We start from the raw sequence: 13,616 nt of genomic DNA on the forward strand, positions 1-13,616 counted from the left end.
TCCTCACTGCCTCCTAATGCCAGTGCTAATCCTTGACAGGCCGAGAAGAAGAAAGATCTACCTGGTACCACCCTGACGACAAGGACAAAAGTCTGGCTAATGGGCAACGAATCTGGGTGAAGTCTGCAACCCCTAATTCGATTTGACTCCCTGCTGGGGAGAAATCGAGGGAACCCATTAAAAGGATTTTTACCCCCTTCGAGGCGCATGATTATTATTGTTTTTTACCTATTTTCCCTAAACTCTTTATCCAGCTGCTTCTGGATCCTCTTCTTTTGTGCGCTGTATGGGGTGATGATTCCGATGTGCCGACTCCCAATGTCGCTCCTCCTTTCCTTAATTAACTTCATTAATTCCATCACCAGCTTCACTTCCTGGGGATTAGCGTAGGAACTGAACAAAACACAAAGACACAGGGAGAAAGGAGGGAGGAAGGGAGGAAGGAGTGAGTGGGAGGCCACGCGTCCGATCCGTGCTTCAGAGTCGACGCAAACGATTCTCTTTGGAGCGCTTCGGGGTTGGGGAGGAAGGGGGCACTCAAAACCTGAAAGGCGCTCGCTCGCTCCAAGGAGAAGCTGGCCAGGAAAGCGTCTGGCTGCGGTGGAAAGTGAGGAAAGCCAGGGTGCTTTCCGGACCGGCTGGCATCTGTCTGCAGTGAGCACAAGACACAGCCCTCACTTCGCGGGTCTTTCGAACAGACACGGGGCGACAGCGTGCAAGGGGGACCTGGTGAATGCTGGTGCGGCTGGCTCCCTGCAGCCATGCTAGCCGGCCCAAAGGCTCTTCATGTTGAGCTCCTTAAATGTAATGCCCTGCTTTCCTTCCAAATGGCGCTCAGAGCACCTTGCTGAGAGTGGCTAACACCTTCACGTCGTAAGAATGTAAGAGCAGCCCTGATTCTGGATCAGACCGAGGGTCCATCTAGCCCAGCACTCTGTTCACACAGTGGCCCACCAGCTGTTGACCAGGGACCCAAAAGCAGAACCCAGATGTAACAGCACCCTCCCACCCATGTTCCCCAGCAACTGGTGCACACAGGTTGGAGTAAGCACATAGCCATCGAGACGAGTAGCCCTTGATAGGCTTCTCCTCCAGGAATTTGTCTAACCCGCTTTCCAAATGGGTGGCCATCACTGCACCTTGAGGCTGCGTGAAGAAGTCCTTCCTTTCCTCCGCTCTGAATCTCCCTCCAATCCGCTTCAATCAACCCCGGGAGGAAAACGAAGAAAAATGCCTCCCGATCCGCCTCCTCCACACGCTTCAGCGACTGCCTTGAAAGGCAGGCGGTAAATGTAAGAAGTAGGAACAAGCAGACTTACTCACTCTCCCGTTCTTCTCGCCCGTCCAACACATCGAAGAGCAAGTAGGGCTGGAAGGGCCACTCCAAAGAGAACCGGGTCTCTGCCGTTTGCCTAGGACGGACAGACAGACATCGGGAGAAGGGTCACCCACGGGGGAAACCACGCAGGAAAGGCACCGCGCTGAGGGCTGTGTTCTAAGTTCGTCGTTGCAAGGGGAAACACGATTGTCTAAGGTGCTCGCTGTCAAGGTCATAACCTGGGTTTGGAAGTGTGTCAACCAGTTCTGGATGGGGTTACACTCCCCCTGAAAGACTGTGTTCGCAGCTTGGGGGGTGCTTCTGGATCCGTCGCTCCAAATGACAGCCCAGATAGATGCGACAGCTAGTAGTGCCTACTATCAGCTTCAGCTGATACGCCAGCTGCACCCCTTCCTAGAGTTGGAAGACCTAAAGACGGCCGTGCACGCGCTGGTAACTTCAAGGCTCGACTTCTGCAATGCGCTCTACATAGGGCTACCTTTGTGCCTAGTCCGGAAACTTCAACTCGTTCAAAATAGGGCAGCCAGGTTGGTCACCGGTACACCTAGGGGTGACCACATTACACCAGTCTTTAAATCTCTGCACTGGCTGCTGATTAGTTTCCGGGCAAAGTACAAAGTGTTGGTTATCACCTTTAAAGCCCGACATGGTTTGGGTCCAGGCTACCTGCAGGATCGCCTTCTCCCGTACAATCCGCCCCGCACACTCAGGTCCTCTGGGAAGAATCTACTTCAGCTAGCAAAAACTAGATTAACAACTGTTACCCAGAGGACCTTCTCTTCTGCTGCTCCCAGACTGTGGAATGGCTTGCAGGGAGAGATTCGTCAACTTAATAGTCTTCCAGAATTTAAGAAAGTCATAAAGACTGATCTCTTCTGGCAGGCCTACCCAGTTGAATTTTAAGATCCCTTTTTTAATGGTGTGCTGCTTTTAATGATGCACTGATTTTAAATGTTTGAATTAGTTGTATGTATTTTATGGTGTTTTTATCTGTGTTGTACCCCACCTCGGATCCAGAGGGAGAGGCGGGTAACAAATAAATATTATATTATCATTATCATCATCATCATCATCATCATCATCAAGATCAGGATGGTTGAACGCTTTCCAACGGTAGCAGGGGCAAAGTCTTCCTTTTTCAATGTGTTCCCTTCATATATATATATTTTTTAAAAAAACACAACTCCTCCCAGGAGTGCAATTTCCTTGCATGTTTTCGGTGGCGGTGAAAGCAAAGTGTGAGTTCTAGGGGAGGGTTAGAATGCAGGCCCTGATCACCAGACATTTTCCCCACCTGCCGAAACGCCTGGGCCGACATTCTTCTTTTCCACTTTGCAAGTACCGCCCCTTAACTTATGGCCCTCGAGTTGCGACCCAATTTAAGCATGTAATTCTGAGCACATTCCTTGACCCCCAAAGTCAATTTTACGGGTGCTAGGATATGACCCATCCCTGTACAGAAAGCAGTACAGGAAAGAGGTCACAGCAAGGGTGGGCCTCCAGATATTGTGGAATCAACGTTCCTGACCGGTATGTTCCACACCGGTAGGGATTTCTGGAAGCTGAAGTCCAAAACATCTGGAAGTCCTACCTTTTGCCCAGCCCTGTTCTGTAGGACTGCAGAATCCAGCTTCCCTGGAATCTCAGCTTTCATTTTAAAAAAGTTTCTAGTCCTCAAGACTGGAAAGATATGCTTGGAAGCAAGTGAGAGTAATGGCCACAGAAGGAGTTCTGAATAAGGTTCCCAGAGGTTGGGTGAACGAGGATACAACTTCGAGGCCCTTACCCCTCATAAATGGTCAAAAAATGTGGAACAAGTTAGTCTGAAGATGCATTATGCAAAAGATGCATGCTCCATAATTTATCACAGAAACCAGCTTTTCTCAGCACAGAAGTTGGAATACCTGAGCAAAGAATTCTTCTAAGGCTCCAGAGTGCCTCTCGCCTTTTACGATGAACGAAAGGACTGTGGAGGCCTAGAAGTGGGCACACGTGGCCGGGGGTCAACAAAACTAAAACAAATCCTAGGATAATGTGGAATCAAGACACCATTTGCCAACTTTTCCTGAAACGTCTGTTCGGCTGGGGATAACGAGGAAGGCTACGCACCTGTCCGTGGTCAGGGCACGCTCATAGATGTACTTGGAAGGGAAGTGGCAGATCTCGGGGTGCATCCTGTACTGAGTCGTCAACTGCAGGACCGGAAGCCTCCCCGTGCGGTTCTCTTGCACCTGCGCTTTCAGGTGTTTACATAAGCGGCCCATCAGAGACTGGTCGTAGTCGAAATCCTGAGCTTTCTGCCAAGGGAGGAAAGAAATTGGGGGGAGTGAGGTTTTCAGGAGCCAGGGCAAGGGCAGGCGGCAACAATTCGAACGTGCGCCGTGCAGGGCTTTAAAGAGCGTTCGGAGGATCTCGCGTCCATTCCCACATGGGAATCCTCGCGGCTGCCTGATAAGGTCAATCGGTTTTATGATGCCCATTTTACAGACCCGGAAGGGGGAATGAGAGCCACGAAGTGCTTAGGGGCCACAAAGCGAGTTCGTGGCAAAGAAGAGGTTCAAAACCGAGACCAGGACTGAGAAAACTACCCTGGGCTCCCTTCCCAGGTGGGGCCGTGGAGACCACGAAGGGGAACAGAGGTTCAGTTGAACACTTTGCAAGAGGAGGAGCCGTTTTGCCACTGTGTCTACCTGAAGAACGCCCGGGGTGCCTGCATTTCGGGGAGTATTAATTTACACCCAAACTGTGGAAAGGGCGTTCCTGTAATTATTCCGTAACTGGGGTGTCCATAGATCCCTCCCTTTGCCCCGGAACTTTCCCTGTGAATTTGGGATGCAATTTCTGTCGCGAGAAGGGCTGTCGTTTACTGGCAATTTACAGAAATGCACAGAATCGCGTGTGATTAATCCGGTTAGGTGAGTGGAGGCAACTGATACAACGGCTTGGGCCTGATTAAAAAGATTCAGCGTCTATAAAACAGCCCGCCAGAGCGCTCTCTCTCAGCTAGACGGCTTCGTCTCCTCCGGGCCACCCCAAATCGCAATCGCTGGGAGTACTCACCATGGATTTGACCGTGGGAGGGAGCTGTTTGGGGTCTCCAACCAGGACGAGCTTTTTGCAGCCGTGAATGAGCGGGATGAGAGTTTCAACCTCGCAAGTCTGCCCTGCCTGTTGAACAAGAAAGCGCCGGCGTGAGCGAAGAAGATACGGCGGCGGCGTTATCACAAGCCAAGGCTGCGCATATTCCGGGCGAGGGCAGGAAAGCTGCAGGCCTGGATCTTGAGAACATCAGAAGAGCCCTGAGGCTGGATCAGACCAAGGGTCCATCTAGTCCAGCATTCTGTTCACACGGCGGCCAACCAGCTGCCCGCAATGGGGAGCCCACAAGCCGGACCCTCCCACCCAAGTTCCCCAGCAACTGGTGTATAAAGACTTACGGCCTCTGATCAAAAGCTCTTGCTGCATGAGTGAAAGGCAATTCTGTCGACATTGGGGGAGGGGGGGGCTTGCAGATTACCCACCCCACCCCACTACAGATCACACCGCCCCACTGCAACAGCTTCTCTAGAGATCCCTTGGCCCTGTGAAGCCAGTTTTCAGAAGGTGGGTGCGAAAAAGAGGATGGAGACTCCAGGTTTATTTCGTTTATTTTAAAAGGAATTCCTGGTTCTCCGATATTAATTTGGCTACCTCTCTGCCTCCCACACTCTGTCTTGACGTCAGGAAAACTTCCTGTTAGATCAGTATGACAATGAAACCAAAGACCTAGGGAGGTAGTGGGCTCTCCCACCCTAGAGGCCTCCAAGAGGCAGCTGGACAGCCATCTGTCTGGTATGCTTTAGGGTGGATTCCTGCATTGAGCAGGGGGTTGGACTCGATGGCCTTATAGGCCCCTTCCAACTCTACTATTCTATGATTCTCTCCTGCTGTTTCAATATAATCCATCTTGCATAGCTGTGAGAGAAAACAAGCCAGGATTGTAAACCATGGCTTGATGTTGCTTGTGTACCCAAAACCTCAGTTGAGACTAACTACAGTTTGCCCAGGTTTCAACCCAATGACAAACCATGGTTGGTTGTATACTGAAGTAAAAGTTTTCTGATCTCCAGCCATGGCCACATGGGCATGAGGCTTTTTCATATAGCGCTGAAGCATAGCTTAGCATAGCATCAAAATGAAGTCACTGTGCCAGGCCCTATAACGAGATTCTGAAATCTGTTTCCCCAAAAACAGGCCTGATGGCTTGTTTGACTTGAAATTTGTGGAAGGCCACTTTAAAAAAAAAAGGTTATCTAAGTAAAAGAGCAATACTCCCACCGCCCTCATTTTCAATTCCCAGCACATTACGAAGGTAATGAAACATACCATTAAGTTGTTCTTGCCTTATCAGGGGCTGGGAAATACGTCAGATTTTGCTAAATGGTGCGACGAGGGCAGGCTGCTCAGACGATGACTGATTGCCTTCAACCGATGGGTAACATTTATAACTAAGGCAATTAATCTAGGCACCGGCTGCCTGTGTGGCAGCGTACGGCCATTAATATAAGACATTGCCCGTAGAAAGGTATTAATAGAGTTCTGGAGCACAGCGCAAGCTTTGCATCCATAAAGTTCTCAGCTCCATGCTCAGCCTCCACAAGATATCTCCGGTCGGAGGGCTGAGAACCGCTCAGCGTCGACAGCCGCGGGCTGGATGCACCATCGGTCTGACCGGTGGAAGGGGCAGCTGCCCTTACTGTGAAAGAACTACTCTCCGCTCTTCCAGTTCTCCAGATGCCCATAAATCCCACCCGGCAGAATAAGGGGGAAGGGGCAAGGCAGCAGCCCCCTCCGTTTGGGCTAGCTGAGCCCAGCTGCCATCTGACTCCTCCCTTGTCGGTGGCTCAAGCAAGCTCCGCAGATCTGCCTTTTATGCCATTATTGTTCCGGACGCCACTTTGAGCCCTTTCAGAGCGTCAAGACAAAAATACCCTTCCATGGTTCCCACAACCTCAGGTCTCCAAATGGTGTTGGATAACAACTTCCATCCTCCCCACTCATTGGGCATTCTAGCGGAGGATGGTGGAGCGCCGTCCGACCACATCTGGGAGATCCGAGACTTGGAACCACGGAAAAGCACGTGGGCCAAAGCGGAGACGCCCATGAATAATGTGTTATCAACATTTATGCCACGCGTTCTCTGCTAAAAAGCCATTAAGCAACGGAAAACAAACGAAGCTTCGCAACAATAAAAGCAAGAACGTTAGAAACGGCAAAACGCTGAAAACGGCACATTTGAAAAGGCCCAACGGAAGAGATGCGTCTTTAGACCCTTTCTAAAGGCCAAGAGACCATTGCAGCTCTTGAAGGAGCGCAGTTTGCGGACGACACAGGAAGAAGCCCTTCCACACATGCTTGACAAACATGCTCGCCATTCCACTGACCTCATCCACAACGATACAGCTGACCGGGTCGCCACCCAGCCTCCGAAAAGCGGTCTCCAGCAGCAAGCCACCACTGGTGCTCAGCGTGCAGCAGATGATGTGAGACTCCAGGATGATACTTGCTTTCAGCTCCTGGGATCGTCCGCGAGACTTGGAACACAAGAGTGGGAACACCTTTCTTTAAAAAAAATGCCCATTTCTAGAGGAATCTCATTTTCTTTTCCGCCTCCTCCTCCTCTGATTTTTCAACAATAGCTAAGACCACCCAAATTGCCCGGAGCAACTCCGTGTTCAATGCATGGTTAAATATGAGGTCAACTCCTTTTCTTTAGCAGAAGAATGGGCTTCAATGCCGTAATTCCAGAAATAGCTAGGTCCACCTACCATCACACCGTAATTGGATTACTGTAACGCGCTCTACGTGGGGCTGCCTTTGAAGAGTGTTCGGAAACTCCAGCTGATTCAAAGAGCTGCAGCCAGATTGTTGACCGGGGCTGGTTACAGGGAGCAGACAACTCCCCTATTAAAACAGCTCCACTGGCTTCCAGTCTGTTTCCGGGCACAATTCAAAGTGCTGGTTATGACCTATAAAGCTCTATATGGTTCGGGTCCTGGTTATTTGAAAGACCGTATTCTCCCTTATGAACCTGCCCGTGCTTTGAGATCTTCTGGAGAAGCCCTTCTTTCAGTCCCACCTTCTTCACAGGCACGCTTGGTGGGAACATGAGACAGGGCCTTCTCGGCGGCTGCTCTGGAACTCTCTTCCTGGGGAAGCTAGGCTGGCTCCCTCCTTGATGGGCTTTCGGAAGCAGGCAAAAACTTTTTTGTTCAAGCAGGCCTTTGGAGAATAATCCGGCCCTCCATCTATGTTAATGTCTTATAATTTTGTTGTGTATTTTTTTAATTGTCTATGGTTTTGTTTTCCCTCCCCCCCATGTATATTTTAAACTTTGTAAGGCCGCCTTGAGGCCCAGCATTGGGCAAAAGGCGGGATACAAATATAATTGATGACTTTCGGTTGTTGATACGCAAGGATGAGGTGGGGCTACTGGATGGAGCATCTCTCCCAGCTTGAACTGACCCATATGCTACGTTCAACATCTAAAGCCCTCCTCAAGGTGCCTCCTCCAAGAGAAGCTCAGAGGGTGACAAAAAAGGGAGACGGCCTTCCGGGTGTTGGAACTCCAATTTGTAAGCCTATGTGGCAGGGCCTTGCTATTTACTGTTTTACTCTGTACAGCACCATGTACATTGATGGTGCTATATAAATAAATAAATAATAATAATAATTACGGAATGATCTCCCAAGGAGGGCCTCCCGATGAGGCGTGCCTGGTGCCAACATTGTTATATTTTTGGCTCCATGTTAAAACTGTCCTCTTCTGTCAGCCCCTGGGCTGCAAATAATGTTTTTTTAATCAGGCCCTGGGTTGTCTTTGGTGGTTTTAAAAAAGTTTTTAGAAACATGTTGCGTCTCTCTGTGTGTGTCCATCTGTTTATATGTTTTTATGTAAATGGCTTTGTACTTCGTACAGTGTGTTCTAAATGGATTTTAAATTCTCCGAACGGCCCAGAGAGCTTCAGCTGGGAGGTGGCATAGAAATAAATGAAAATGAAATGAAATGATGAAATGAAACAGGGCACCGAGTTAAGCTGTTTTAAGAGCCCTGGGAAGGAGCGCCTCCTACCTCCTTCAACTGAGAAGCCAGCCGCTGTCTCTCTTTGGAAAGCCTGCCAATTTCCTCATCTAACTGTTGTTTCTGAAAGAAGAAGAAAAAAGGCACTACAGTTTTTTAACAGGAACAATCAACTAGGCATGCTTAGGTAAAAACAAACAAAAATACTATTTTATTCTGCAAAGGCCCCTAGCCCTTCCCCATGACTAGAGGAAGATGCTTGATGCCAGGTCATCTGTCCACTAGCCCAAGGTTGTGCAGCCCGACTGGCAGCGGATCTCTACGGCCCCCAGCAGAGGAAGGTGCTGTCCGTCACCTGCTCCCTGTGATGCCAGGGAATGAACCCAAGCCTGAGTTTCACCACTGAGTTATGCCCCCACCCCCACCCGAGCCTACGGCACTGTAATCAGGAGGATGAAGGGCGGTTCCTTAGAAAAAGCACGTTTCCGGGGCCTGCGGGCACACTGGGCAATTGGGAGAGACTAACCTGGGCTTCCCCACCAAATGGCTGCCATGGGAGGCGTGGCTAGTCACAAAGGGCAAGTGAACTGCTTGGGCTACGAGGCAGAGATGGGGTCCAAACCCCTGACCCTAAACAACTCTTGTGAGCCCTCAGCTTTCCGTGCCGACTCTTTTCCTCTCCCCCCCGCCCCGCCCACCCTCTTGCCAACCAACTCCTGCCTTCCATCCTTTTCCCTCGTCAGTCTGGACCACCAGCCATCTTATTGACGCTCATAACCCATAGATATACGCTCTCACGCACGTATGCCCCCAGCCAACATGGAGGGCACCAAAGGAGGTGTCCAGGGCATACCTATGAGCGCCACATTGCCAACCCCCAGGCTTCCTTCAGGACCAGTTTAGAGACACTGATCTTGGCCCAATAATCCAGATTTACACAGTACATTAGCGCCCCCGCGCTCTCCCCCTCCGTTCTCTTAAGCATTGTACATCGACCCTGGAAAATTGTGTCTAATCGCCGAGTACAAACCAGGACATCAAATGACGGTTTGATATCCTGGTTTGTAGTTAGAGATTAAACCACAGTTTCCTGGTGTGGATGTAAAGGGAAACCTTGGTTTAACACACTCTGGAAGTTTTGCATTGCAAAACACTAGAATCGAGCTTACAGTCCTTGCACAACAAACCTACTCCTGGCTTCCTCAAAAAATATTCTTAGTTTCATCAGCCTAATTTGGGGGATGGGGCAGGGGAGCCTTTATGGTGATGCGATTATCAAACAGTTGGGAAATAGAATCCCTCGCTAATCTACTGTGAATCACCCAGGGATCTCCCAGTTGAGCCCAATCTACCTTCTTGCTCACCCCTGAAATAAGCCACGGTATCTCAGAACTACCTTCTCGCCCTTCTCATTTCTGTCCATGGCACGCTGGCGAGAAAACATATCCAGCTGTCGATCTAATTCTTCTTTCTTCTTTTGGAGGTCTTGATCTTTGCCAAGCGTCTCTTTGTCTACAGAACCAAACAGAACACTTCTACTTAGCCCTCTATAGCTGACTTTCACACATAATGCTAACCCACGGTGTGGGTTGTTGAATCAATTCTGGGCTATTAATTTGTTTATTAATCATGAATAACTCAGAATGAGAATAGGTTATTTGCTGTCGGATTGTGAACTCTAGGTTATTTAAACCACAGGTTGTTGTTACATGTGTACCCAGAACTGTGGATTGTTCATGGGTTGTTTGCCAGGCTACAGAGGCAGTGGGCAAGACGGGTTAAAAAAATCCTGCCACTTTACAAGCCAGTACTGCTGTGCTACAAAGGCATTTGGGACAGATGAAAGGAGCGGGAAGATGGAGGGAAACAAACCAGGAATTGAGAAAATAAACCTGGTTTGTTTGGTCACCAGCCAGACAAACCCTGGGTAGGGCAAGAAACAATGGCTTATATAAAGTGTGGGTTAGTGATATGAGTGAACTGGGTGATAGTTTGAAATGGCTTACAGTGTGGCCTAAATAAATCAGACAGACATTAAATAGAAAACACTGAAGAGCTAGTACAATGGGCGAAAATACACAAGATACCTGGGATTGAATGGGTCACCCACTGACTTCCCAACCCACTTGTGAGGGGTATCAGAGTTGTTAAGGTACTTCTATATAAAGTGGATTCCTGAAATTTGGTACAGCTTAAGACTCCCTTACCAATTAAAAAAAAGTATTTAAACAAACAATGGACACCACTTCCTCAAAGTGGAAAACTTAACTGCGCATCCCAGAATCATACAGATACTTCCAGGTCAGTCAGAAACCTGAAATTTAACACAACTACACAATGCAGGAGACACCAAGTACTCAGGATGCATGTGAACGGGATGATCACACATGTAGTGGGCACAACTTGGGACATAAAATTTGCCTGGTTTCAGCAGAGGCACAGAGAGCCAGGCCATTTTAAGGAAGATTAAGCCAACCTACACATGGGATTAAACAGGGGCCCACAAGCGCCACGCTAGAGACCCCAAAGGCACGGGGTCAAGGGAGTTGCAGGACTTCTTTCTGTCTGAACAGGTGTAAGGTTACACCTTAAAATTTCGAAGGTGGAGGACTTCCAATAGTAGCAGCTACAAACAGGAAGCTCTGCTTGGAGAGAGCAACCTCCATGTACCATTATGCCAATCAGTTTAACACCAGGCACTACATTTCTTTCTGCAGGGTGGCCAGTTCTCTTGACGCTTCTTAGCACGACGGGTCCACTTCTCCAGTTCCCACAGCTACCCTCTGCCCTGGATTGTGATGTGAGAAGAACCTGTCCCCCACCAGAGGCAAAGACCGGGGCAATTCAGGATGGACTTTTTTTTTTAGAGTCAGACAATGGAGAAACATCATTATGAGCAACTCACTCATCCTGTGTTCGATTTGGTCATTCAGGCTGAACTTCCGGACGTCCTTGCTAATTGACTTCTGCTGCCCCAGTCTCACGAGGTTGATGTCTCCACAGTTCCCTGGATGTAAAGAGACAACCAGAGCCCTGTTTGTTACAGCGACCTTTCTCAAGACAAAGATCTGGCAAAAATAGTTTTAATCGTCTTAGCAGACCCTGAAATCCTGCACCTTATGCAACCTCATTATTTCTAATGTTATATATTTATTACATTTATATCCTGCCTTTTTTCCTGCAAGGAACCCAAGGTGGCATACATAATCCTCCTCCCCTCCATGTTATCCTCACAACAACAGCCCTGTGAGGTAGGCTGGGCTGAGAGGCTGTGACTGGCCCAAAGTCTGTGCGAGAGCTAATGCCACAGAAAGAGTAAAGAACCGAGCGAACCACGCAGGGGAGTCTACGTGATTTAACGCTACATAATTTCTGTTATAACCGGACTATAATTGCGCTCTCTCGTCTGCCAATTCCACGCAGGAGGGGGCCGGGCGAGAACTGATCATACCCAAAGGGCTTGTCCTGTCTTGGCATTTCTCCTTAAATTCGAGAATGATTTTCTTCATCAGATCGTCCACGGCAGCGTTGGATGGTGCGCACACTAGCACGCGGTTCCTCTTGATCTTGGCGTTCAGGCTTTGCATGGGATTCTCCTTCCCGGATCTCTGGAGTGCAAGAACAAAACGAGACCTTGTAGCCCAGCTTTCAGGAGGTGGGGGGAAGAATTAAGAAACATCCATGCCAGGAAAAAGTCCCGCGTTTTCTCGGTGTTAAATGCGCAAGAGCAGGGTGAGTCGGCAGCGCCTGGGGCCGGGGTCATGCTGATCCTAATAAACTGGGTACTCGACCAAGTGCAGCTCCTGCCCGGTGTCACGCTCTCACTGTGATGAGCTCCTGGACTTTGGGATTTAGCACTGCACCCCTGCCAGTCAAGAAGGCAGCGGCCCTATCTAAAGGCAAGGCCGAAAGAGAAGAGGGGCTACTGAGCGTGCTCATCGCAAATCCATCACCAGCGCAAGGCAACCTGGGATGACGTTTGCTACTTCGCCTGAGCCGGCCTCACGCCTTGCGCGGAGCAGAACACGCAGGGCAAGAACCCCACCCACCTCGCTGAGGATGCGGTACAAGAAACCGACAATGGTGCGAGATTTCCCTGTCCCGGGCGGCCCGTGGATCAGGCAAATTTTGGGCACAGCTGGTTCCTGCGTCACCATGGTGTACGCCGTTTCGATGGCTTTCCGTTGGTCTTCATTGAATTCCCTCCTATAAGAAGCCTGGGGGGCGGGAGAGAAGAGAAGGATAGCAGTGGGGAGAGGACAACAGAACAGTCAGTCCAGTTCCTAGGATTTCCGTCCGAACTTTAGAGGCACGTGAGTTTGGAGTCCTCTTTGATCTAGATTGGTGTCCTTCTGTTGCGTAGGGCAGCCTTCTTCAACCCTTCAGACTGCAACTTCCAGCCCAGCAGGACCACTGGCTGGCCTATACTGTCATAGCCGGCCATTTAGGCCTTCAGCCCACTTCCAACCACCAAAACAAACCTCGCCCCACCATTCAACACATCCTTACGGATTTCTCGGACTCCACGTTCAAGCTCTTGGGGCAGAAGTCGGCGTGACTGGGGCTGATGATGGGCTTGACGAGAGGGTTTCGGGTCAGCAGAAGCAAGGCCCGGAACCGTCGCTGCGTGGACACCAAAGAACTGGCCACCACACACTGGACTTGTCTATCCACGCGGGACAAGTTTCCTTGTGTCTGGATGGAGAGGTGACAGGTGACCTGCTGTTCTTTCTTATCTGTTCATAAAGAAAAGACAGAGACAAATACACACACAGGGCTCAGGTTGAATTTGCACCATGGCTCCATCTTCCTAAGGTACGTGGCTTTAGAGCTGCTGGTTGGCTTTCATTTTCTTCATCATCATCATCATCATCATCATCATCAGTTTATTGTGCTAGCCGAAGGCCATGACCAATACATCCATAGAAAAGCATACAACTATAAAAGTACACAACAGCTTAAAATAACCAAGAGAACCATACAGACAACCTTAAATTTACTGTGACTAAAGCTCTCATTTCGCTCAGCACTCTGAGTCTCCGTGGCAATTTATAGCAATTTTCTCTAGTTCTCTTTTCCTAATCTTTTTCGCTGCCGGCGCAAACAGGGCCACTTCATGAGTGACGTAACTGTTGGTATCGCTAAGGAGGAAGAGAACTGTTTCCGCTTGGGCATTCATGCCTCCATATGTCAGCGGCGGTTTCAAGAGTCTATATG

The 13,616-nt window shown here is 49.4% G+C and overlaps 1 protein-coding gene across 2 annotated transcripts in view; it reads right to left on the minus strand.

The window, feature by feature from the left end:
- SETX (senataxin) overlaps nt 1–13,616 on the minus strand; it is a 54,636-nt gene that overhangs the window by 7,928 nt on the left and 33,092 nt on the right. For both annotated transcript variants that reach the window (XR_010026318.1, XM_063144812.1), the window contains exons 12-22: nt 12,909–13,135; nt 12,449–12,616; nt 11,851–12,007; nt 11,305–11,406; nt 9,796–9,911; nt 8,451–8,522; nt 6,763–6,912; nt 4,400–4,507; nt 3,449–3,636; nt 1,320–1,412; nt 229–393 (exon numbers count right to left, since the gene is read on the minus strand). Coding sequence is in view for 1 of the 2 variants with exons in the window: in XM_063144812.1 (XP_063000882.1) it covers nt 229–393; nt 1,320–1,412; nt 3,449–3,636; nt 4,400–4,507; nt 6,763–6,912; nt 8,451–8,522; nt 9,796–9,911; nt 11,305–11,406; nt 11,851–12,007; nt 12,449–12,616; nt 12,909–13,135 (1,546 nt within the window). In the remaining variant the exon portion in view is untranslated. The remainder of the gene's footprint in view (nt 1–228; nt 394–1,319; nt 1,413–3,448; nt 3,637–4,399; nt 4,508–6,762; nt 6,913–8,450; nt 8,523–9,795; nt 9,912–11,304; nt 11,407–11,850; nt 12,008–12,448; nt 12,617–12,908; nt 13,136–13,616) is intronic.

This window comes from Elgaria multicarinata, chromosome 19 (genome assembly GCF_023053635.1).
Source record: "Elgaria multicarinata webbii isolate HBS135686 ecotype San Diego chromosome 19, rElgMul1.1.pri, whole genome shotgun sequence".
NCBI lineage: Eukaryota > Metazoa > Chordata > Lepidosauria > Squamata > Anguidae > Elgaria > Elgaria multicarinata.